The sequence below is a fragment of the Terrapene carolina genome, unplaced genomic scaffold (genome assembly GCF_002925995.2).
Source record: "Terrapene carolina triunguis isolate 2854851 unplaced genomic scaffold, T_m_triunguis-2.0 Scaffold231, whole genome shotgun sequence".
Taxonomy (NCBI): Eukaryota; Metazoa; Chordata; order Testudines; family Emydidae; genus Terrapene; species Terrapene triunguis.
The window spans coordinates 3,209,503-3,236,139 of record NW_020664582.1 but is presented as its reverse complement, the minus strand read 5'-3'; the positions used below and the strand labels follow the sequence as shown (position 1 = coordinate 3,236,139).

At 43.7% G+C, this 26,637-nt stretch overlaps 2 protein-coding genes across 3 annotated transcripts; one reads left to right on the top strand and one right to left on the bottom strand.

Moving 5' to 3' along the window:
* Positions 1–10,065: 10,065 nt before the first annotated feature.
* Positions 10,066–14,684, bottom strand: MIS12 (MIS12 kinetochore complex component). Its single transcript, XM_024207709.3, has 2 exons — positions 14,614–14,684; positions 10,066–13,174 (listed from the first exon to the last, which is right to left on the bottom strand). The coding sequence occupies exon 2, from the start codon at positions 13,134–13,136 to the stop codon at positions 12,501–12,503; it is 636 nt and encodes a 211-aa protein (XP_024063477.2). The 5' UTR covers positions 13,137–13,174; positions 14,614–14,684; the 3' UTR covers positions 10,066–12,500.
* Positions 14,685–15,000: 316 nt separating this feature from the next.
* Positions 15,001–25,967, top strand: DERL2 (derlin 2). 2 transcript variants are annotated; one of them, XM_024207637.2, is made up of 8 exons: positions 15,001–15,093; positions 17,572–17,637; positions 17,757–17,780; positions 20,192–20,265; positions 20,794–20,887; positions 21,510–21,705; positions 23,218–23,308; positions 25,461–25,967. In XM_024207637.2, the coding sequence occupies exons 1-8, from the start codon at positions 15,001–15,003 to the stop codon at positions 25,564–25,566; spliced, it is 744 nt and encodes a 247-aa protein (XP_024063405.1). In that variant the 3' UTR covers positions 25,567–25,967. The 2 variants fall into 2 exon arrangements, with proteins under 2 accessions (XP_024063405.1, XP_024063406.1); XM_024207638.2 differs by lacking the exon at positions 17,757–17,780.
* The last annotated feature ends 670 nt before the right edge of the window (positions 25,968–26,637 follow it).

Here is a 26,637-nt window from a genome sequence, read left to right as displayed (position 1 = left end):
ATCGCAAGTGGATGACTGCGATGCTGCAACCATCTGTCTTGTGGTGCAACTGAATGCAAGAAGCCACAGAAGCATTCTTTACACACAAGTAGTCTCAAGAAGCCAGTCTGCCATCAGTACTTAATGATCAAAGTTTTTTACTTTAAAAGAACCAATAGGCTTTTTCAAACAGGAAAGCCCCTACCTGTATGTCTGTCATAGACAATAGGGTACCATCTCAGTTCCTCTTTGCCTGTAGTCATTCTTCAGTACTGAGAGAGAGATGATCCCCAGGCCTTTCCCAATATGCCCTCCTAAAAGGAAATTAAGAGATGACCCTCCGAACCCTTCCCCAACTCTTCCCGTGAGACAGGGCTGTTCCTTCCATTGCCTGAAGCTATCTCTGAGGGAGAGAGACACCTTTAGGGCCCATGTCCGTGTTTTTCCTGACTAGGGTGACCAGACAGCAAATGTGAAAAATCGGGACGGGGTGGGGGGTAATAGGAGCCTATATAAGAAAAAGACCCCAAAATCGGGACTATCCCTATAAAATCGGGACATCTGGTCACCCTATTCTTGACAGAAAAGTCAGGTAATGTTGAGGGTGTGGGGGGGAATCTGCAGATGTGTTCTTTCTTTCTGCTCCCCCAGTCCTTTCTTCCTGGAGCTCTAGCCTTAACTATATTGGAGGAGAATAAGTCCTGCTTCTTAGAGTATAGGTGTCTTCCTCCTCCCCCCAATAAAAATTTACTCTGTCACAGTCCTTTGCCTACTTTAATAAGATAAACCAGAGGTTCCCAAAGAGAGGTCCACACAGTACTTCTGTCAGGCAGTGGAGAGCTGGGTGGCCATGTCAATACCTGTGGCTCATTTGCTTTTAATGCATTAAACAGTTAGAAATAATATATCAAATATGTTCTTAATGCTAATTTTCCATGTAAGCAGTTGCTGTAGCTGCCACAAACACGTAATATGATTGCAGATGCGACAATAGGTGCCCATGAGATGACCTCTGTGTGATGTCCCTGCTGTGAAAAAGTTTAAGAGCTCCTGAGAGAAGCCTCCCACCACCTGTGAATTGGGAGTTTATTGTCCTTGTTTTACAAATAGGGAAATTGAGGGAGCAGAGGGGTTAAGTGACATTCCCAAAGTGCTACCATGAATCAGTCAGTGCCAGAGCTGGAAATAGAACCCAGGTGTCTGTGCTCCTAGACCCATGCTGCAAGAACTACACCACACACAATAGTGTGCACCTGACTTTTTCAGTTAGACTAATGTGTATTCTGAGCACAAGGCCTGCTGTTCAAAATAGCACTTTGAATGATGAAGTTAATGTTGTCAACCTTTTCCTAGCATTTTATGTAGTGAGAACACTAGGCCAGAGGCCAGCAAATGGAATGCTGCAGCCTGCCCAAGCATGAGAAGAATGCTACACCATATTGCATCATAATAGCTCCGAAGGAAGAGCTCTGATGGTCCCAGTTACATTATTCTCTCTCTCTCATAGATTGTGAAATTAAATAAAGGAAGAAAAACTATATTGTTAAGGATTTAAATTGACAAATACAAAACTGTGAAAAGTCAAATATTCCATCCTTTTATCACGTTATTCTTTTAGCCTCACCATGTGTTTGTAGAAGGTCAAATAAATGAGGCTTCATGCTTAATGTTCATGTACATAATGATGTAGACTACCAGATCACTATCCCTAAGGGCTTACAGTCTAAAAGCCCATCTATTATTTATATTGTATATAGAATCAGAAATGTGTATGGTATTTTACAGACACATTAAAGACCCAAAGAATGTAAACGCTGATCCTTCAAAGGGATCCACAGAGATGGACCCTTATACCCAACACAGATTTCCCCCTTGATTACAAAAGAACTCTATGCAGGCATAAGTGTCTGCCCATGTATATCCCTTTACAGGATTTGGACTTAGCTTACACTTTCTAGGATAAGTGGTAAATATATGTTGTTGGTGGATGGAGAATGAAGGGCAAGAGCAGCAGCAATACGATCATGCAGGAGTTTTATTTGGTGATGCAGTTGCCATGTGACAATGGTAAAGAATAATTTTCTTCTAACACTGAACAATCTTTTGTAATCAGTAGGTGAATATTTTCCTTTGGCTGATTACAAAAGAACTGATTTGTCTTGGGAGATATTCAACAATTCTTGGTGTATATGAAAACAAATTAAATACTCAGTCTGTGGATGTCAAAATGCCATCAAAGTCTCTTGATGCCCTCTACTGGCCAAAATGCTGTGTACATGAAAGAACAGGTATAGTGGTTTGTTGTGCTCCTTGTTCTGCAGGCCAGGCAACAGGGTACTATCCCGGTTTGTCCCACTCTTCAATGACTAGACACCATTATAATTACACATCACTGGTCTAATGTGACACTAGCAGCATATTAAATCCACATTCCATTGATGCACACCACATATTAGATAAACTGGAGTTTAGAACATGGCAATTTAGCAGGGAAAAGTCCAAAAAGGACATGATGGTTTTGAAAGAATGTATAGTACTCTGTTTGAAATAAGAACAGGAGTACTTGTGGCACCTTAGGCCTGGTCTACACTACGAGTTTAGGTCGACTTTAGCAGCGTTAAATCGACTTAAGCCTGGACACGTTTACACTACGAAGCCCTTTCTGTCGACTTAAAGGGCCCTTTAAACCGGTTTCCTAACACCACCTCGACAAGGGGATTAGCGATAAAATCGACCTTAGGGGGTCGGAATTGGGCTAGTGTGGACGGAATTCGACATTACTGGCCTCCGGGAGCTATCCCACAGTGCTTCATTGTGACCGCTCTGGACAGCACTCTCATCTCAGATGCACTGGCCAGGTAGACAGGAAAAGCCCCGCGAACGTTTGAATTTCATTTCCTGTTTGCTCAGCGTGGAGAGCACAGGTGACCATGCAGAGCCCATCAGCACAGGTAACCGTGATGGAGTCCCAGTCCCAGTCCCAGGATCGCAGAAGAGCTCCAGCCTGGACCGAACGGGAGGTACAGGATCTGATCGCCATCTGGGGAGATGAAGCAGTGCTCGCCGAACTCCGAAACAGTAAAAGAAACGGCAAAACATTAGAAAAGATCTCCAAGGCCATGAAGGACAGAGGCCATAACAGGGACGCGCGGCAGTGCCGCGTGAAAATTAAGGAGCTAAGGCAAGCCTACCACAAAGTCAGAGACGCAAACGGAAGGTCCGGGGCAGAGCCGCAAACATGCCGCTACTACGCGGAGCTGCATGCCATTCTAGGGCGTGCAGCCACCACTAGCCCAAGCGTGTTCTATGAGTCCCTCTCTGCAAACGGGGAAGCGGGTTCGGCGGACGAGGAAGATGAGGATGGAGAGAACATAGATAGCTCACAGCAGCAAGGAAGCGGAGAAACCAGTTACCCCAACAGCCAGGATATGTTTGTCACCCTGGACCTGGAAACAGTAACCCCCGAACTGACCCAAGACCCTGAGGGCACACAGGGGACCTCTGGTGAGTGTACCTTTGTAAATATTACACATGGCTTAAAAACAAGCGTGTTTAATGATTAATGATTAATTTGCCCTGGCAATCGCGGCCAGTACAGCTACTGGAAAAGTCTGTTAACGTGTATGGGGATGGAGCGGAAATCCTCCAGGGACATCTCTAGAAAGCTCTCCTTCATGTAATCCCAAAGCCTTTGCAAAAGGTTTCTGGGGAGGGCTGCCTTATCCCGTCCGCCATGGTAGGACACTTTACCACGCCAGGCCAGTAGCACGTAGTCTGGAATCATTGCATAACAAAGCATGGCAGCGTATGGTCCCGGTGTTTGCTGGCATGCAGACAACATCCATTCCTTATCACTCTTTGTTATCCTCAGGAGAGTGATATCATTCACGGTCACCTGGTTAAAATGGGGCAATTTTATTAAGGGGACATTCAGAGGTGCCCCTTCCTGGTCTGCTGAACAGAAATATTCCCCGCTGTTAACCACGCGGTGGGGGGGAGGGTTGAAGTGACCATCCCAGAGAATTGGGTGTGAGGGGGAGGGGAGTTAGTTGGGTTTGTGCTGCATGTTAAACCTGAAATCGCAGCCCCTCCTTTTACATTGCAAACCCATTTTAAATGGCACGGGTGCTTGGTATGGGAAATGAGGGCAGAACTGTTTGAAACCATCCCCACATGTTAAGAAGGTTAAAAAAGCCCAAAGACTATATGTCTTACCATGGCTGCCTGCAAGCTGAAATCTGTGTCCTGGCACTGCGTGAGTGATCTCTCACACCAAACCAGGAGACTCTCAATATAAGAGGAAAAATGCGACCTTGTAACGAAAGCACATGTGCTGTGTGATGTTGTGAACAGCAAAATCTAACGTGAAAGAGTCTACCCATTGTTCTCTAAAATGTATCTTTTTTAACAACCTCTCCCTTCTCCACCAGCTGCAAATCTTACTCCTTCGCAGAGGCTAGTGAATATTCGAAGAAGGAAGCGAAGGACGCGTGACGAAATGTTTACTGAACTTCAGACTGCCTCCCACGCTGACAGAGCACAGCTGAATGCGTGGAGGCAGTCAATGACTGATTTTAAAAAAGCCCAATATGAGCGAGAGGAGAGGTGGCGTGCTGAATCGCGGGCTGAAGAGGAGAAGTTGCGTGCTGAAACGCGGGCTGAAGAGGAGAGGTGGCGTCAACTTGTAATCAGAAAGCAAGAGTCGATGCTCCGGCTGCTGGAGCATCAAAGTGATATGCTCCTGCGTATGGTTGAGCTGCAGGAAAGGCAGCAGGAGCAGAGACCGCCGCTACAGCCCCTCTGTAACCAGCAGCCATCCTCCCCAAGTCCCATTGCCTCCTCACCCAGACGCCCAAGAACACGGTGGGGGGGCCTTCGGCCACCCACTCACTCCACCCTAGATGATTTCCATAGCAATAAGTTTTAAAGTTTTAAATTGGAGTGTGTCCTTTTCCTTCCCTCCTCCCCCACCCATCCCGGGCTACCTTTCCAATTATCCCCCTAGTTGTGTGCTGAATTAATAAAGAATGCATGAATGTGAAGCAACAATGACTTTATTGCCTCTGCAAGTGGTGCTCGAAGGGGGGAGGGTAGTGGGGGAGGGTGGGGTGGTTGGTTTGCAGGGAAGTAGAGTTAACAGGGTGGTGGGGGAGGGGCAGAGGGTTCATCAAGGAGCAACAAACAGAAGTTTCACTCCGTAGCCTGGCCAGTCACAAAACTGGTTTTCAACGCTTCTCTGATGCGCACCGCGCCCTGCTGTGCTCCTCTAACCGCCCTGGTGTCTGGCTGCGCGTAATCAGCGGCCAGGCGATTTGCCTCAACCTCCCACCCCGCCATAAATGTCTCCCCCTTACTTTCACATATATTGTGGAGCGCACAGCAAGTAGCAATAACAATGGGGAGATTCTTTTCGTTAAGGTCTGAGCGAGTCAGTAAGCTGCGCCAGCGCGCTTTTAAACGGCCAAATGCACATTCCACCACCATTCGGCACTTGCTCAGCCTGTAGTTGAACAGGTCCTGACTGCTGTCCAGGCTGCCTGTGTATGGCTTCATGAGCCATGGCATTAAGGGGTAGGCTGGGTCCCCAAGGATCACGATAGGCATTTCAACATCCCCAACTGTTATTTTCTGGTCTGGGAAGAAAGTCCCTTCCTCCAGCTTTCGAAACAGAAGAGACTGCCTGAAGACGCGAGCATCATGTACTCTTCCCGGCCAGCCCACGTTGATGTCGGTGAAACGTCCCTTGTGATCCACCAGGGCTTGCAGCAGCATTGAAAAGTACCCCTTGCGGTTTATGTAGTCGGTGGCTTGGTGCGCCGGTGCCAAGATAGGGATATGGGTTCCGTCTATCGCCCCACCACAGTTTGGGAATCCCATTGCAGCAAAGCCATCCACTATGGTCTGCACGTTTCCCAGAGTCACTACCCTTGATATCACCAGGTCTCTCATTGCCCTGGCAACTTGGATCACAGCAGCCCCCACAGTAGATTTGCCCACTCCAAATTGATTCCCGACTGACCGGTAGCTGTCTGGCGTTGCAAGCTTCCACAGGGCTATCGCCACTCGCTTCTCCACTGTGAGGGCTGCTCTCATCCTGGTATTCTGGCGCTTCAGGGCAGGGGAAAGCAAGTCACAAAGTTCCATGAAAGTGCCCTTACGCATGCGAAAGTTTCGCAGCCACTGGGCATCGTCCCAGACCTGCAACACGATGCGGTCCCACCACTCTGTGCTTGTTTCCCGGGCCCAGAATCGGCGGTCCACGGCATGAACCTGCCCCAGTAACACCAAGATTTCCACATTGCTGGGGCCTGTGCCTTGTGAGAGGTCCATGTCAATTTCCTCATCACTATCGTCGCCGCGCTGCAATCGCCTCCTCCTCAGCTGGTCCTGGTTTGGCTTTGGCATGTCCAGGAGGCTCTGCATGTTTTCCAGGACAATGCGCGTGGTGTTCATAGTGCTCAGAATTGCCGCGGTGATCTGAGCGGGCTCCATGATCCCAGTGCTGGCTATGGCGTCTGGTCTGAAAAAAGGCGCGAAAGTAGTATCTGACGGACCAGGGGAAGAAGGGAGGGAGGGAGAGAGGGAGGGAGGGGCGAGTGACACCGCGTACAGGTACAGGGAATTAAAATCAAGAAAGGTGGCTTTGCATCAGGGAGAAACACAAACAACTGTCACACAGAATGCCCCCCCCCCAAAGATTGAACTCAAAAGCCTGGGTTTAGCAGGAGGGAGGGGGGAAGCAAATGAATGGAGAATAAATCTATTTTTTACATCTTAAGACGACGGCGCAGCATGACTGATAGCCCTTGGCATTTTCTGGGTGCTTGGCAGCAAATACTGGGCGCTTGGCAGTAAGCCTTCAGGTCTATTGCACGATCTGATGCCCACTGCAGTATGACAACGATGGATACCAGTCGTAATATACTATCTTCTGCCCAAAAGGCAAGGGGTTGCTGCTGTATAGCAATGTTGCCCCATCCTGCGAATAATACATCTGATAACCATCATCATCAAGGCAAGGGGGCTGGTGCAATGCAGCCCCACGGCTGCCAGCCCCATGTCTGCCAGCACCCAGATAGCCCTCGGCCTCTTCTGGGTGCTTAGCAGACAATATTGGGCACTTGGCAGAAAATAGCATACTACGACTGATAACCATCATTGTCTGCCCGGGTGCCCATGATCGACAGCCACTGCAGTACGATGACGACGGTTACCAGTTGTAATATACCATCTTCTACCAAAAGGCAAGGGGCTGGTGCAATGCAGCCCTACGGCTGCCAGCCCCACAGCTGCCAGCACCCAGATCGCCAATGAAGGCTACCAGTCATGCTGCACCGTCTACCGCCAAAAGGCAGTAAGCTGCTGCTGCTGTTTAGCAATGCAGTCCCACGTTTGCCGGCACCCGGAAGAGATATGGTGACGGTGAGCTGAGCTGAGCGGGCTCAATGCTTGGCGTGGTATGTTGTCTGCACAGGTAACCCAGGTAAAAAGGCGCGAATCTATTGTCTGCCGTTGCTGTGACGGCGGGGGAGGGGCCTGACGCAATGTACCCAGAACCCCTCGCGGCACTGCTTTGCATCATCCGGGCATTGCGATCTCAACCCATAATTCCAATGGGCGCCGGAGGCTCCGGGAACTGTGGGATAGGTACCATAGTGCAATGCGCCGGAAGTCGACGCTAGCCTCGGTACTGTGGACGCGGTCCGCCGACTTCATGCACTTAGAGCATTTTAGGTGGGGACACACACAATCGGCTGCATACAACCGGTTTCTATAAAACCGGCTTCTATAAATCCGACCTAATTCTGTAGTGTAGACATAGCCTTAGAGACTAACACATTTATTTGAGCATAAGCTTTCTTGGGCTACAGCCCACTTCATCGGATGCATAGAATGGAGCATATAGTAAGGAGATATATATATACACACATACAGAGAACATGAAAAAGTGGGAGTTGTCCTACCAACTCTAAGAGGCTAATTAATTAAGAGAAAAAAACTTGTTAGTGATAATCAAGATAGCCCATTACAGACAGTTTGACAAGAGGTGTGAGAATACTTAACATGGGGAAATAGATTCAATGTGTGTAATGGTTCAGCCATTCCCATTCTCTATTCAAGCCTAAATTGATGGTGTCTAATTTGCATATTAATTCAAATTCAGCAGTTTCTCGTTGGAGTCTGTTTTTGAAGCTTTTCTGTTGCGAAATTGCCATCTTTAAGTCTGTTACTGAGTGGCCAGAGAGGTTGAAGTGTTCTCCTACTGGTTTTTGAATGTTATGATTCCTGATGTCAGATTTGTATCCATTTATTCTTTTGCCTAGAGACTGTCCGGTTTGGCCAATGTACATGGCAGAGGGGCATTGCTGGCACATGATGGCATATATCACATTGGTAGATGTGCAGGTGAACGAGCCCCTGATGGCGTGGCTGATGTGATTACGTCCTATGATGATGTCACTTGAATAGATATGTGGACAGAGTTGGCATCGGGCTTTGTTGCAAGGATAGGTTCCTGGGATAGTGTTTTTGTTCTGTGGTGTGGGGTTGCTGGTGAGTATTTGCTTCAGGTTGGGGGGCTATCTGTAAGCGAGGACAGGTCTGTCTCCCAAGATCTGTGAGAGTAAAGGATCATCTTTCAGGATAGCTTGTAGATCTTCGATGATGCGCTGGAGAGGTTTTAGTTGGGGGCTGAAGGTGATGGCTAGTGCCATTCTGTTATTTTCTTTGTTGGGCCTGTCCTGTAGTAGGTGACTTCTGGGTACTCTTCTGGCTCTGTCAATCTGTTATTTTCACTTCAGCAGGTGGGTATTGTAGTTTTAAGAATGCTTGATAGAGATCTTGTAGGTGCTTGTCTCTGTCTGAGGGATTGAAGCAAATGCGGTGGTATCTTAGAGGCTGGCTGTAGACAATGGATCGTGTGGTGTGTCCTGGATGGACGCTGGAGGCATGTAGATAAGTATAGTGGTCAGTAGGTTTCCGGTGTAGGGAGGTATTTATGTGACCATCGCTTATTAGCACAGTGGTGTCCAGGAAATGGACCGCTTGTGTGGATTGGTCTAGGCAGAGGTTGATAGTGGGATGGAAATTGTTGAAATCATGGTGGAAAAGAAGCCCTTGAGGAATTCCACCATTCCACTAGTGAATTATGAATGTATAAAAGAAATACAATTTGTCTATAGTGTAATAGCATACAAGACTTCTCTCTATGCAAGGAACTACATCAACCCAATTTCATTAATAATGGAAATAAAGCTGTAGGCTTTGATGCGTTTGGTGACCATATGATGGTCCTCAGTACTTTGCATATTCATGCCAACATGTACAACACTCCTTCTGCATACTGTGCCTATTGTAGTCTGAGAATCCACATTGCCGATTACATCTGATACATTTGAAACACTTCACTACTTAGTATCTTTATTGCAGAGAAAGGTAAAATATATACAGTCTGCATAAGGGTGCATGTAGAAATGTATCTCCTGCAAACTTCCCAAAAGCTTTAACATTCTGGCTGGGTTTTTTAACATTGTTTCACTTAAAAGAAGAGAACATTCTATAACCTTATAAAATAGATGGACAACAAACTTCTCAGGTCTATCTGAGGACACAACTTTATATTAGTAAGGAGTTTGGATGACCCAGTAAACCAACCATCTTTAGCAGGGTTAAACCCAATGATTTTTTTTTTAAATCTATTTGAATCAGTGTTTGTGCCCAAAATTCAAAATACCCATTGTTCGTGAGCTTAAAATCATAGTAAAGTGCAGTTAGAGTGTTTTGCTTTTCTTATCCAACTTGGAGAATATGTATTTGGTGAATAGATTTAAACCCCACCATTATAGAGTACCTATAAAAGGTACTCATTTTATCCCAAGCCAGTCCCTATCCTCAACCCTATTCATCATTATATTACTCAAAACATCATCCTTGTTTTTTGTTTTTTTAAAGTAATCCCTCCTTAGTCCATGGGATATTTAAGGAAGGAGCCACTCCTTGGGAAAATGCTGACATCACTGGCAATGAATGATAAACACTATCAGTATCATTGGGGGTGGGAGGGTGTCTTCACCTACCACTCCCTGTCCCCACATGGACTTTTTTTATTCCTTACTATAAAAAAATCAACATAATTCTTGTGCTATAGCTCATTTTATGGACCTATTTAAATAAGCACACAGTAGATTTGTAAGGCTCAGAAAGGAGCTTTTAATTGTACCTTAAAGAAAAGATGGTATCTGTATTCTTCATCTCCTGCCTTGCCAAATGTCTATTACTGTACTCTTACTATTGACATCCAAATGTTTACTTAATTTTACATTAAAATTACCAATTTATTTTTTTTGTCCTGCTGTAGATTTACAATTAACATTCACTGTTGTTCAGAATGAAAACTAACTCCCTTGTGGCTGTCTGACAAAACAATATCCACAGGTTTGTTGCAGTCATATCGCAGAAAAAAAAAAAATTGCATTAGCAATGAAGATTTTTGAATGATATTTTTCTAGCGCAGTAACAGAAAAATGTATCACACTATCTTATGAGTTATTGGAATGTTTATTTACTTTTCACTTAAATCACACTCTTAATAGAAGAATATGATAAAAGGATGCAAGTTCTACAAAGTGACAGATGAATGACTTTTCATAAACTGGCATGTTTAGTTCAAAGTATGGGCAGTAGTCTTTGCAATTTGGGGGAAGAAAAAGTTAAACACAACTATGTACTTTATTTATAAAAGACAGGCTAAGCTGCATCTTAAAAATTAATCTGCTTATTCAGTATCTATTCCTAATCCTCTAACTATAGTTTTAGCTGCAGCCATACAGTAGCACAGAAGCTTACTACATGTAAGAATGAGTGGTGGGGAAATAAACACTTAGATTTTACTGATCAAAAAATGCAGAAAAATAAACATTGTTTTAAGTGATACATACAAAATGAGTCTCTAAATAAGATACTTTAGAATGATTTCCATTAGAAAATCTTTAGGTATTATTTAATGCACGTTAGTTCACACAAAGACTAGTGTTAAATGTTAACGTCTTTGGCCAAATTTTCAGATGTGGACACTGACTTCGGGTGCCCAAGGTGAGTCACAATGTCACACTGGGCTCACAAAATCAGTGGACACTTGAAATTTGTTGACCTGTTCTTTGAGCATATTGAGCTGATCCAGAAATCTTCAGGTATTTGACAAATTTCATAGAATATTTCATAGTATAGTTTCAGAATGCATTGAAAAAATATATTTTGTCACTTTATGTATAATTTTTATTTTAGTAGCTCTCAAGTTATACAGAAGTTAAACATTGTTCAAGCAAGTATCTTTTAAAAAGTAAGGAAGTTTTGCCTCTGTAAAATTAAGCTTCTTTTTACTATACTAATATGCAAATAAGGGCTGATCCAAAAGCCACTGAAGTCAATGGAAAGATTCACATTTACTTTGATGGATTGTGGAACAAGTCCATATAAAGTAAGCTTAATTAAAGGACCTCAAAGGACTTCACAAATATTAATGTCCTCACAACACCCATGTAAGGTAGGTGAATATACCCATTGTATAAATAGGCAAACTAAGTTTTGCTTTTAGCAAGAGTCACACAATGTATAATGCTGTGCTGACACTACGACATATACTATGGTGCGAGAAAACTTTCAAAGCAGTCCAGAGTCTGAGTTATTCCGCTTTAGCTCATATCCGTCTCTTATCACACACAGCACTGTACAGTGTGCGCCTCCTGCTCAAAGCAAAACTAACTCTATCCATTTGCAAAATTGGTATAATCACCTACTGTACATAGGTTTGTGACTACTGATTAATATTTGTGAAATGCTCCCACAAGAAACAGGAAAGATCCAGGCCCTCTGTCCTGTCTTTGTTAACTCCTTCAGAATATCAACTCCCCCTCACCCCCCCTTTTTTTTTTAAATACTGGAAGTAATAACTAACCCCTCTGTTTTAGAAACCACTCACCAGTGTCTAGATTAATTCCAACTCCAACATTTATTAAATGTATTTCTCCTCAAGGCCTAAGTTTTACTATGATGTCACATTCTTACATTTCTAAATGGAACATTTCAATACTGACAAGTCTTGACTTCCAAAAAATAGTTTAAGATTAAGATGCTTCTAACCTATTCTACATTAAAGAAAAAGCTTCCTATCTACTAAGGTTGCTTAAATGAACTAGTGCAGAGAATTGAAGTCTTTATTACAATGCACTTATTTTGCATCTGCACCTCTACCATTCAGACAATTCATTTAGACATTCTTAGGGGGATATGGTTATTTACTTAAAGAAATGTTGATGCAGTATTTATAGAATTCAGGAGGGGAAAATGATGGTTTGCCAGAATATTGCACTCACCAGCTTTCAGTCAAAAACTGGTATGGCAAGGAAGAGGAGGCAAAACCCCCAAAACCTTATATACAAATGCTTCTGGAGAGATCCTCAAAAAATGTATTGTAACAAAAGTATTGTCTTATTGGTTTCTCTAATGCCCTTTCAGTACTTCCTTTACACTACATGGAGACTACTTTTTTGCAATCTTTTGTTTTTCTTTTCAACTTCCTTTAGTATATCTTGCAGTTTCTTAGAAGTTTGCGTCAAGAATGCAAAGCTTTCCTTTAAATTGCTAGTCCCGTGCTCTCTGCATATGTTCTCAAGCCCATCAAACCACTGGAGGGTCTTCTCAAGTTCTGCCTGAACCATTTTCTGTTCTTCTAATTCTGCTAAAAGGGCCTGTCCAGCAGACACTTCGACCTTGTATTGTTTCTGTAGTTGATCAATTTCACCTTGAAGAGTTTGAAACTGTTCCTTACTGTAGGGGTACTGCTCGTGGACCTTGTCTTCAGGAAGTAAAACATTTTTAGGGATGTTTAACACCAACTGCAAAAGCATTTGTTCCATTTTGCTGAAGAGGTGATCAAAGCGCTCCTTCATGAAGAGAAGAAATTTCTCTGTGCTCTTACGGATTTGGAATGGACTGATCTTAGAGTCAGGAAAGCCTTCTAGTTTCTTCAGAATGACTCTTTCCACAACCAGCATCATTTCAAACAGGTAGTCTTGAAATGCAATGTAGACCCTAAGCATACATGTCTGAGGGGTAAAACCAAAGAACTGGGCTTCATATGCCATAGGATTCACTGACATCTTGGCTAAAAGAAGTCAACCATAGACAATGTGGAAATCTGTAAAGGAAAAAAGGAACATAAGTACAAATCTGTATTTTGGAAAGGGTGAGTTGTATTAGCAGTCTATTACAGCATTAACCTCACTTATGAAGAGCAGAGTTCAAGTTTGAATTTAGGGGAATTTAAAGAATTTGGTTCTTAATCTAGTCCTTTCTCTGCCCAGCAGGACATAATTTGCCAGTCTTTGACTCAGAGGAAACTACATCCTATTCTATTACCAGTGCTAACCATGACTAGAACCTTACATTAAAATCTAAATTCTATTGTTATTAGGCCCAAGGAGGGATTCTGTAGAATGTAAATAGAACCTTCTTTTGTAGTGTTTGAATGCACAAGTGATGCATTGTGTCAACAGTTGTAGACCTCTCTGAACATATTACATTGTGTTATAGATCAGTGGTTTCCAAACTTTTTTGATTGCGCAACCCTATCAGTAAAAATTTTTTGAGCACGCACCTCCTGCCGCACCGGCTCTACCATTTTTGCCAAAGCCAAAAAAAAAAAAAAAAAAAAAAAACCACTCAGACTCCGGAAGCAAAAAACAAACAAACAAAGAAAAAACCCGCTCCTCCTGCTGCGCACCCCCAATGATCCTCTTGCGCACCCCACTTTGGAGACCACTGTTATAGATAAATATGTCAATATCGTAACTGGTTGGAAAAGCCCTGCAGACATAATTATCAATACACTGTCACACTGTGTATGAAAGCAGTTTCCCTGTCACACTGGAGGTGAAGGCTCTGTGCTGCAGGTATTCCAACAGAAGTCTTCTCCGGCATTTGTGTTGACAGGGTAGGACCAAGACCCCGATTAGTCCATTATAATAGGATGAGCTCCCCCTTTAAGCAGTTTACCAGCCTCTATCCCACTAACAGTCACAGACCCCTACTGTGTACAAGCCTTTTCAAATCAGACCAAGGACCGGACCGGCACCTTGGGAAGGTTTTTAAGTGACTGACATTGGTCATAATTAAGGGGGAGGGGAGATCCCCCGGGATAATTAAGCCACAGCATTAGGCTCTGAGAAAATTCAGCACAGGGTGAGAGCAGACAACAGCAGGCAGTTCTCACTGGGAGCTTTTCCTCAGCAGATCTCAAAGCGCTTTACAAAGCAGGTCAGGCTCTTTAGCCCCATTGGACAGATGGGGAAACTGAGGCACGGGGAAGGGCAATGACTTGCCCTAGATCCCCCAGCAGGCACAGCGCCAACCCTCACCCTGGTGCTCTATCCCCAGGGCCCTACCACTCCCCGGGCCCAATGGGTGGGGGCTGCTTGGGCCCTCAGGCCCTGGCTCCCTCTTGGCTCGGTAGGAACCGTCGCCTGGGCCCAGGCTCCCGCGGCCTTTGGGATTGGGGCGCCACCTTGCCCGGCTCCCAAGTGAGAGGGGGCCGCTGGCGTAGGGAAGCCTCCCCGCCCACTCCCTTTGGTCTCTCACCGGGCGGACGGCAGCTCTCACTCGAGCTAGCCTGGACCCCAGCCGCCGCTTCCCGCCTCATTCGAACGCCCGCCCCCGGGAGGAGCGCCACCACTCAGCGCCTCCCGCGCGCTCAGCGCCCACCTCCCAGACCAATCGGAGCGCCGGGGTGGGGGGGGGTGGGGAGAAAATACCCCGCCCAATCACAAAGCACGTCTGACTGGGGACGTCGGAGAGTCCGGGAAGAAAGGCTTTCCCCCCCTTCAAACCTCTGAGATAAAAGAAAGCGAAGGATTGGCTGGCTTTGGATGCCGGAGGCAGCGCTGATTGGTTGTGTAGCGTGCGGAGGGGGGGAGGGGGAAATGAGGCGAGCCGTCGCGCAGGCGGAAGCGGAAGCGGAGCCTTAAAATGGCGTACCAGACCTTCCGGCAGGAGTACCTGCAGGTGCCGCCCGTTACCCGGGCCTACACCACCGCCTGCGTCCTCACCACCGCCGCCGTGGTGAGCCAGGAGGGTGTGGGGCAGCGGGGTGGGCCTGAGGGCAGGGCCGGCGGCCTCGTTCTCGTCCCTTCGCTGTGTATGGGCTGGAGCGCCGCCCTGGGGGGGAGGGATGAGGCTGCGTCCTGGTTCGCCCCCGCTTGTGAGGCGTGGCCGCGCGGAGACCGGGCCAGGCTCGGTTCCGGTTAGGTCTCCGAGTCCAGCCTCACTCTCCCCAAACCCCCCCCCCTCTCCGCGTTTCTGCTGGTTCTGAATCCGGGCGGCTGGGTTCGGTCCAGTGCAGAGACGCCGAACGGCCCTGCAGCCTGGGGGTTAAGTTCCCTGCTGGATTGGGCCCTGGTGGTTCTGTCTCTCCCTTACCCTGTAGGGCTGTGGTGCTCCACTTTCCTAGACTATTGTACCCCTTTCCGTACTCTGATTTGTCTTGTGGACCGCCAAGTTTCTCCTCACTTTAAAAACTACTTGCTTACAAAATCAGACATAAAAATACAAAAATGTCACTACACTACCACAGAAAAATTGCTGACTTTCTCGTGTTGTCTTTATGAAATGTACTTTGTACTACTGCTCTAGTGCTTTTTATGTAGTTGTAAAACTAGGCAAATATCTAGATGAGTTGATGCACCCCCTGGAAGACCTCTGCATACCCCCAGGGGTACACATACCCCTAGTTGAGAACCATTTCTGTAGGACCCTCTTGGAGGTGTATACACAGCCTGTGCTGAAGGCACAAACAAAATCCAAACCCACCAGCACTTGAAATGGGTGAGAGGAGCAAGACATTTAACAGTTGCACCACAGATAAGGACAGGGCCTCAAAAGGAATCAGGTACCCACATGAGATGGTGTGTGTGTTTGTGGTTTTTTTTGGGGGGGAGAGGGGAGAATTAGTTCTCCAAGACTCATTTTCTGGTAGTTATATTACAGAGCCGCTGTACCCTGAGATGTAGGGTGTTTCACCGTTGTGCCTCTGCAGAATCATTAAGCACCCAGCCCAATGGTGTCCCATTCCTTGCCGGCCTTTTGCTAGAGTTATAAAATTTCTTATTAATGAGGCCGCTAGAGAAGTGTGGAAAACCCTTTCATAAAATGGTTATTATAGTAATGTAGCTACTAAAGTGATGGCCAAGCAAATATATGGAAAATTGGTTGCTGGTTGCTAGTGTTTCCCACGTTCAAGTGACTGGACACAAGGAATCTAAAAACATGCTTATTTAAGATGAATGTGTCAGTTTAAAAAATATAATGTAATATAATATCACTTTTTGAAGCTATGTGAGCCTTTGGGGTACATAAAAGTAGATAAATTCATGGAGGATAGGTCCATCAATGGCTATTAGCCAAGATGGCAGGGATGTTGTCCCTAGCCTCTGTTTGCCAGAAGCTGGGAATGGGCGACGGGATGGATCACTTGATGATGACTTGTTTGTTCATTCCCTCTGGGGCACCTGGCATTGGCCACTGTTGGAAGACAGGAGACTGGGCTAGATGGATCCTTGGTCTGGCCCAGTGTGGCCGTTCTTATGTTCTAGACACATATGCATAATGTGCAACATAAACATACCATTATTGGCACCATATATATACGTTGCATGTAGTCTTTGAAGAAGTATTTGTGTCCTGGGAACTCTGTGAAACCTCTTTTATTTTGAAAGGAATGTAGAGAAGGAAAAACTTTGCCAAGAAATTCTTCTGAAAACTCAGTGTTTTTGGGTGAAACTAGGGTGAGCTTCCAGTAGTTATTTCTCAGATTAAAGGGAGGATATGCTTTTATGTGGTGGAAAAAATATAAGATGATGACATTCCTTAAAGCAGAAAGATCATTAGTTTTTGCCTTATATAATGAATAATGATATAGTCATAGTAGTGGTCAGAAGCCCGTCAAGACTATTCTGTTTCATAGCTCTATAGAGCCCTGCATGTGAAATGAAACTTTTACAGATGTAAAATGAGCCAAATCCAGATCTCTGGACCAAAGCCTTACTGTCTTTTGTGCTTTACAAATATAAAATGGAAGCCACTAAACCAAATACACCTCTACCTCGATATAACGCTGTCCTTGGGAGCCAAAAAATCTTACTGCGTTATAGGTGAAACCGCGTTATATCGAACTTGCTTTGATCCGTCGGAGTGCACAGCCCCCCCCGCCCCCCGGAGCACTGCTTTACTGCGTTATATCCAAATTCGTAGTATATCAGGTCGCGTTATATCGGGGTAGATGTTTAGCTTGAAATCTAAACAGGACTAAGTTGTGATAAGTAGGCACAGGACAAAATGGGGGAGGCAGAGGAGGAGGGCAAGCATGACTGTAAAAGGAACATAAGGTTGAATATGTTGGCTGAATTTAGGCTTTGCACATAATTTTTAAAATAAGAGAACATGAAATATTAATGTACCACTGACAGGTTATTTGTGTCTCTACAGTAAGTGAAGTGGACTTTAATGGATTGATCCTGTCACATATTTTCTCTTGTATTTCAGCAATTAGAACTAATCACACCATTTCAACTGTATTTTAACCCCGAATTAATATTTAAACACTTTCAAGTAAGTATTTTTTCTGAATGTTAAATGTTGTCATCCTTGTAAGAAAATTATTAAACTTGCAACACTTGTTTTCACAACTGCACATTGAGAATATTGGAATATCTTTTTTTCCCTGGAAGGTTTCTAATAACATTCAAGTGAAGGTAAGTAGGGGTAAAAACTCATTGCTTTGATAGGTCACATTGTTCAAACAGTAGCTAAGAAACTGTATTTGCTTGCACACACATTTGTGGAGCTATCTTTTACTCCTGAGGGCATTCTGCACCAAAAAAATTAAAATTCTGTGCACAATATTTTAAAATTCTGCAAATTTTATTTGTCAAATAAATATGGAGGCTCCAGCATGGCACTGGGGAGCACAGGCCACTGGGCTGCACAGAGGTGGGAGATGGCTGTGCAGCTCCCCGCCGGGACATGGGCTCAGCGGTGAGGCTGCACCCAACCCTGACACAGCACAAGGACCCGACCTGCCCCCAGAAACACCCCAGGGCCCTGCCCCTCTGTGTAGGCAGGCAGGCTCAGCAAGGCAGGATCCAAGTGTGGGGGGATCCAGGTGTGGGTTGAGAGGGTTCTGTGTGGGGCAATCTGGGTGCAGGCAGCTCAGTAGGAGATCTGGGTGTGGAGGGGACCTGGATGCACAGGGGCCTGTTGGGGGACTCTGCAGGGGGTCCAGATGAAGGTGGTTGGGGCTCAGCAGTGGGGGGTCTGGGAGTGGGGGGGATAGAGCTCGGCAGGGTGTCTAGGTGTGGGGGGGTTCAGATGCTGGGGGAGTGGGGATCAGTGGGGTGGGGATTCTGGTGTAGGCGGTGGGGATGGGATCCTGGTGCGTGTGGTTCATCTCGGTGGTCCAAATGCAGTGGGAATGGGGCTCATCGGGAGGGGGTGTGAGGCTTGGTGGGAGGGTCTGGGTATGAGTGGGTCTGGATGCACCAGGGTTGGGTAGATGGGGGAGCAGCTCCCTGTACAGGAATCCCTCCCCCTGCAGCTGAGGAGCAATGGATTGAGGAACTGTGTGTGTGGGGAGTTTGCAGAGCTTCCTACAGCCAGGGGAGAAATCTGGGGGTGGGTCTGACCCGACCCCAGAAGCCGTGCCGGGGAAGAGGAAGTCCCAACCTCCCCAGCCCAGCCGGGACTAGCAGCTGAGCCCGGCACAGGGTAGGAGCCACCAGCCAGGTCTTCCTCAGTCCCGCCCCCTGCCCCACAGTGATTTACCTTTCTGCTGGCTGCCCTGGGCACTTGAAAAATACTGTTGGGGAGGGTCACATGACCGCTCTTGTGGCTTCCCTTTGCTTCCCCGTCAGAAAGTCATTTTTCTGCAGAGAAGCAAAGAAATCTGCCGGGGACATCAATTCTGCGCATGTGCGGTGGCACAGAATTCCCCCAGGAGTAATCTTTCTTTTTACATGTTTTCAGTCTAACTTGCAGAGTAATTTCCTTCCATTTTGCAATGTGTATGTTTTGTGTGATGGTGCTCTTCTGTCTTATTTTGGGGACATAATTTCAGATGCAGTAGTCTAGGTAATATTGTCGTATTACTCAGAATGCTCATACTAAAGCAGTGTTAAAAGTCAAATAAACTTGATAAAACTTTGGGCAGTCTTCGCATGGATTAAAAGTTAGTTAGTCAGGTGCTTAGCCACTCTTTCTGCCTGCCAGCTCTTCTCAAGTGACCAGGCATCCGAAGGAGCAACACCTACTATCAAACTAAAGATTCTTCTGAAAGATTGTTTCAAGGGGCCAAGATGTGTCTGACTGATTCAGCTCAACTGTTAACACAATAACAAAGCCAAAAAATTGCTTACAATGAAAGCTTGTTGGTTCTGAAATACAGCTGAATTGTTAAACTGACAAGATGTCCTTACTCCTACTTCATGCAGAATTATGTTTCTAAGTAATCATACTGACCTCTGACAGAATTCAAAAAAATTAATCTGACCACACATTTTACTTACGGTAGTGAAACATTGCTTTAGCTTTCCTAAAGATGAACTAATCTTGCTTCAATCCAAGTCTATATTTCATTGTGGAGAGGAATTTTGATATGATGCATCACTCACCTAGCCTGCAAACCCAGTAATTGTCATACAAAATTTAGGGTTTCAATTTTCTTCTCTGCAAAAAATTAAAAGGAAGTGCTGTCATGAAGTCTTATAAGACCAAGACTTTGCTATTTTTACAAAATATGTTACCTTATATTTACTAATATACTATTAAGTATTGCATATAATTAAAACTAAACTGCCAAGATGAGCAAAATATATTTTTGTTTTTAAATATGCCTTTGTTTACTTGGAAAATTTGAGTATAGCAATGTATTCCCAAGTCTTTAATGCAGAGTAGTACGGTTTACTGAATTTTAGTCTCTCAGACTATTGAAAAAGATCATTAAATTGGCTTATTACAATGTTCAAAAACCATTTTCATAAAGTTCTTTTAGCTTGTGTGGATCAAACAGAAACTTCTTTCTGTATTCTCTATGTAGAGAATTTAAATACTTGAGATGGGTACCATTTATATTTAAGTTGTCTTATCTGTTTTCCTCTTATTCTGACAGGTATGGCGGTTGATTACAAACTACTTATTCTTTGGGCCAGTTGGATTTAATTTTTTATTTAATATGATTTTTTTGTATCCTTTATAAAAAGTGTATCTCACCTCTTTGGAATGCAAAACTGTGTGTCTGTGTTACTGTACAAGGCTCCAGTTCTGCACCACATTGTGACCTCAGTCGGAGTTCTGTGCCACTGACTTCAGTGGAGCCAGGATTTCATCCTAAATACCTAATTTAGTAATTCTTTTTCAGTGAGCTTTCATTGTTTCGATCTTGATTTGGAATGCACACTACTAGGAGTGAGAATTCATTCTGTAGTACCAGACTTTTCTGCTAAATAGCCAGTAAGACTGCTAATTGGGCAGGTATTTTTTCTGTGGTGTGAATACTTGTCCACTAACTCAGAACTGGACTGAGACCATCAAATTTACTTCATGCAGTTTCAATACTTGCTTGATAATCTACTATAAAAATCCTTCGATTGTGAAGGATGTTTGGGAATTCTGTATATAAAACCTATGTGAAGGTATGTAAAAAGCTGTTTTTTTTCTTAATCTTTCTGCTGAATGTGATTAATATCACACTTTCCTGACCTACACCTTCAGATATCGTTACTGCCGAATGCTTGAGGAGGGGTCTTTCCGAGGTCGGACGGCAGACTTTGTATTTATGTTCCTTTTTGGTGGACTTTTAATGACTGTATCCTTTTTTACTGTTTTAATACAGCTACCATTAACACGGAGAACACAAACTGTGTGCTTTGAAAGTCAATGAATAGAGAAATACTTTTTTTGTATAATGAGGTCTGAATGACTCTATTTTAAGTGGGCTTCAAAACTTTCCAGATCTTGTGGTTACTATTAAATGTGGAATTGATCTTTTGAACTTAAATATTTGAGTTAAGGCTATAAAGATGAGATCCTAGATTGAAAGATGCTATTTAACTGTACAAGTATTATCATGAAGATTGAAGGAAATGTTATTGTCCAGGTGAATTTACACCCCCCCCACACACACAATATAGATGCTGTGTGTAAAATAGCTTCTGTAATAATAAACCCCTCATAGTGTATTTGCAGCGTGGAGTATTTAAGGGGGATTAAACTATAGGTGTCTTGTTTGACTGAGGAAATAATTAAGTTTGTTTGGAAAACCATAGACTCAAAGGTCAGGTGTGTCTATTTTTGTTGATGCCATGATTGGCCTCCAAAACGATTTTTTTTTCCTGCAGCCTATAGGTTCCCGTCTCCCGCATATTCATATTTCAGTTTTCTACAAGTTGGTCATGTGCACTGATATTTTCTTTAACTGTTTGTGTCAGCTTTTTGGCTTGTTTGTGAACTTGGTTTTCCTGGGTCAGGCCTTTACAATAATGCTCGTGTATGTGTGGAGCCGCAGGAATCCCTACGTCCGTATGAACTTTTTTGGTCTTCTCATCTTCCAGGCCCCATTTCTGCCCTGGGTACTCATGGGCTTTTCATTGCTATTGGGGAACTCCATCATTGTGGATCTTTTGGGTAAGAAGCTATGAAAAATGAAATCCTTAGACTTTTTGGCCACTCCATCATAAACTACTGGTAGGTAAAGTCTCTTCTCCCCCTACTTAGTACCTCTTCCTGCAAAGAGAAAGAGGTTATCAAGCCATGTTGGCTATTTATGCTTTGATGCACTACTAGAGAGGTAAGTAGATATCCATAAACTTCCAATGACAGGGTTGATTATGGTTTCAGGATTAGCCTGGATGGTTTAGGTGATGGATCTCTTAATCTTTTCTCTCTCATGAACAGTTCCCCCTTTGTGGTGCTTCCTCTGAGAGTCACTTCTTCTAATCAGGTGTGCGTATTGGAAATCTTTAGTTTCCACACACATCAATAATCCTTTGTACTGGCCCCACTGGTATTTCAAAAGAAAGTGCTGTGACTGCCAGGACAAGGATTTTCGGAATTATCTCAGATCCAGAAGCGCTCACTGCACACAGCTGAGCAGAAATCGGGCCACCCTTCTAGAGAAGAAACTGGGTTGGGGAAGTCTTCAGAGCTGGAGCGATGGTCTGGGATTGGCTTATTGCATGAGTGATTGTATCAGATCGAATACTCTTCCTGGGATCTGAGAGGTTTTACTGCATAACCCTGTTCCAAAGGCTACCTCTACCTGTCTTGCTCAGTTTATCTTGGTACACATCTGACAAATATTTGTAACTTTGGTATTTCTGATATTTCAACTTTTTTTAAAAAAGACTTGTTTTCCAAAGTGTTTTGAACAACTTATTGTCTGATACATTCTATATTTCTTTTGGAAGAGGAAACAGTCCTCCACATTAAAGACTTCTGAAAAAGTTTTTCGTTCTGAAATGGGACCTTAGCTGAATAGTGAGTTTTATACTCTGAGGGATTAAGGTGACAAACCTTTAACTAAAGGAGTCAGTTCATTCAATTGGTAGTGTCTATTAATCTCTTTCATATAGGGAAAAAAATTAAAAGCAGCAAGGAGGCCACATGGTTATATTTTGTTGTGACCTAATTGTTTACATGCTCTGATGTACAGAGTACTGTGTTCTACCAGTTTTCATTGTTCTTGTACATGGTGGCATACTCTGTGTTGTAACGTCTCCAAGTAGTGCAGTGTTTTGCTTCTCCATTACTTGGAGAGAGCCAGATATCCATGGCTAACTATGGACATGAGACTTAATTGTGTATGGCAGCTTGCATTCTGACCTTTTTGTCAGTACAAATGAAACCATACCACCAAAGTGTTTAGACAGTTGTGACAGACTTTTCCTTGTATTTATATGACTCACTATGCTATAGATCTCTTCTAGTATGGCATTTAATTCTAGTATTTTATATTGCGGTGAGTATGTACCATGCTACTTCAGTTCCTTTTAACATCATGCTATTTACACAGGGTATCAAACACAACTTGTCTTTTTTTTATTTTATGAAAAATCTAGTGAAACATTTTAAAGGTGGTATAATGGCAATATTGAAAGTCACCAGTTCAACTTCAGCTTTCTTTTTTATTGATTCTAGGGATCGCAGTTGGACACATATATTTTTTCCTAGAGGATATCTTTCCTAATCAGCCTGGTGGTGGACGGCTTCTGAAAACACCATCTATTTTGTAAGTGTTACCTTCTAATTTGGAGCACATGGACAAATGTGTTTGTACACAATGTTTTTTTTAAACTAATTCAAATACAAGTAAATTTGGAAATTTGAGATAAATGGCACTGAGTTCATCATACTGTTCCATTTGCTGTAGTTGTCACATGGGTGTTACAGTTGCCAGAGGGGGAGAGGATCCAAGAGACACTCTTAAGACATGGTCTAACTTCTGAAAAGGTCCAAGAACTCCTATGCTAACTAAAATCCGTAATACAGTTTGCCTGTTGGTGGCACCAAATATATCTGAATCTGTTAAAAGAAACCCGTTTTAAGACAAAGTGTCAGTATGAGTTCAGAGTGCAAAATACACAAAATGAGTGAGAAGCTTAATGTGGCTAATATCTTACACTTGGGTAGCTACTCCCTTCCCTCCCCACCATCCAAAAGGATCATAAAACACATGATAGACTATGTGCTGTTCACACAGTGCCATTCATATTCTTTCATCTCTTGGGCAGAGAATAGTAACCAACTGGAACACTGCACACTAGAATGGATATGGGGAACTTTCCTGAAGGACGGGGTAAACCTCTTGAAAATTCTCTGTGTAGAGCAGACAAGACCTCATTTTTTAAGACCGCAAACTGTCTGGCATTCTTGCCTTCAGAATGATGTATTGCTGAGTTGATCCTGTCTAGATCTGATTTCTAAACCTGATATTTTAAACAAGTAAGGCCTTGTGTACACGGGAAAATTGACTGGCATAGCTGTTGAGAATAAGTCTCCCATGTGGACACTCTTCTGGAATAAAAGTGATTTTTATTCTGGACTAATTACTTTGCTTTGATAGATGAGTAATTATTTTGGAATAAAATCACTCATTCCAGAATAGAGTGCTCACACGAAGGAGTTATTGCAGGATAACTAAATTATACTGGAATAGCTGTAATGGAATAGTTATTCTGCAATAGCTATAATGGAATAGTTATTCTGCAATAGATATGGTCAGTTCCCCCCGTATAGATGCATGTCCTCATGAGAAGCACTTCCACTGACATAAGAGGGGCAGTATGGAGGGCTGAGAGCCCGGGCTCTCAGCTCCACATGCAGCTTCCCGCCGGGAGCCCAGCTCCCCCTCCCTACCCCTTGGGCTCTTGGCTCCCCACCGCCAGGCGCCTGGGTGCCCCCCTCAGCCCCTCAGGCTCCCAGCAGGGAGTTCTGTGTCCCGGCGGGGGAGCCAGGAGCCTCAGGGCAGCCAGCGGGGGCCGAGAAATTGACAAGAATGACAGCCAACAGCCGATGATAGTAATGCAGTGTCTACCGGGACACTGCATCACCCTAACTGCACCGACATAAGCCCTTCACCTCTCCTGGAGGTGGAGTTATGTCAGTGTAGTCGGGTACTTACATAGGTGGGAGCAAGGCTGTAGCGTGTACACTGACATAATTAGGTTGACATAAACTGCCTTGCGGCGACCTAACTCTGTAATGTAGACCAAGCCTTAGACTCATTAGTCAGAAAATTTTACATTTTCTCTTTATAGGATTCTTGCCAAAAGGTGATAATATGGCTCAGTGACTAGAATTGCCGTGGCTGAACTGTGCTATTAACTAGGTTACAAAACTATATTTATAGAGGCTGCTAGTGAAAGGATACTGAAGGTTTTTGAGGTAAATCAAGGACTTGACTAATTATTCCAGCCTCATTGGTGGTCTTTAAAATACTTCACCCAATATCTTGGTCCCACCTAGTCTGTAGCATGTTCCTGTAAATTGTTTTAAGTTGGGTCATGTCTCCACCGGCTAAGAAAACTTTTAATGTTGTTCTTTTAAGTATGTTTAGATATATTTTGCTAGAGATGTGCTAATGTGGCTTCTGTAGCTGCTGTAGACAAGGCTACCGATTCAACTTCACTGACCCTGTTGTCAGGAGTAAGGTATATTTGAACTTGAGTCTTATATGATCTTCTTATTTAAACTTTTAATTTTGAAGGGCTTGCATCATAGGATCTGCCCTATATGAGCTGACTGGATCTCAACTAGAGGACAAATGTGACTTGGATTTAAATGACTGACACTATTGCATACTGTATCTTGTAGTGAGAATGTTACATTGACTGCTTGCCTCAAGTTGAACTGTGTATTTACATATAACTTCTGCTTTTCAGGAAAGCAATGTTTGATACACCAGAAGATGATCCCAATTACAATCCGCTGCCCGAAGAGCGACCAGGAGGATTTGCATGGGGTGAAGGTCAGCGCCTCGGAGGCTAATAAATGGCTGTGCCAATACCCAGACATAACTGGAAGGAACTAAACTGAAGTACCATATTGGGAATTCTCTTTCTCCTTGTTGCAGAAAGGACATTTTACAGCTTTATGGTTCTGAATACAAGAAGCACTTTATGATATGGCAGTCTAACTAATCCAAGACATTTCCAGGAGACTACCAGTGTCTTTCTACACTAGGGGTTTTGTTGTATTGGTACTGAAAGCATAATCTAGTGGAGCCAAAAAAAACCCCAACCCAACTGGAAACCATTTCCTGTTAACTTCAGTTAACAAGACCATGCGTACTCATTTAAAAATGTTTCTAAGGCATTTTTTCCAAGTTATTTGATACAGGAAACTGTGTATGGGAAACTTTGAGGGACAAAATAAAACTTTGGCTTTAACTTTTTTCTCATTGGATAAAAAGGAGACGTGTGAGATCTTTTAAAGTGATTCCCTATTCTTGTTGTCGAAGGCTGGTATGAAGCAAAATACAATAAATTTCCAAGCCTGTTTTCTTTTGAGTCAGACAGGATTTTAATTTTGAATGGTGCAAATTTTACCTTGCTAATTCTATGAAAGTAGACTGCTATAGTTCCAGTACGAGCCCTATTATGAACCTAGCTTGCAGGCTGAGAATACATCTTGATCCAGATTATTTTGAACTACATATATGCAAATGGCCAGGAATGAATCTCACTGACATGCCTATACATGCAGTAGAAAATGCAAATATGCATGTATAGTTCTGAAAAATCTAGCTCTTTTTTTTCCAAAGTGGTCAGCAAATTATTCAGAATGCTGTGAAAGATTTTCCCATATAATTTAGACTAGTAGCTCTTAGACTGGGATACTCATAGCTCTGAGATAGCGAGTGAATAAAATAAAATGTCTTGTGACTGCTTGTTACCTTCTTGCATAATCTGTTGATTTGAGGGAAATGGTAGAAAAGAAGACAAGGCTAGAGAAAGTTTAACAGATGCTTGCTGCAAACATGAAAGCTCCCTGATGTGGTATTTTGGTGTTAATAAAAGGTTCCAGTGACAGCCCTGGAGACGTGGCAAAAATCCTAGG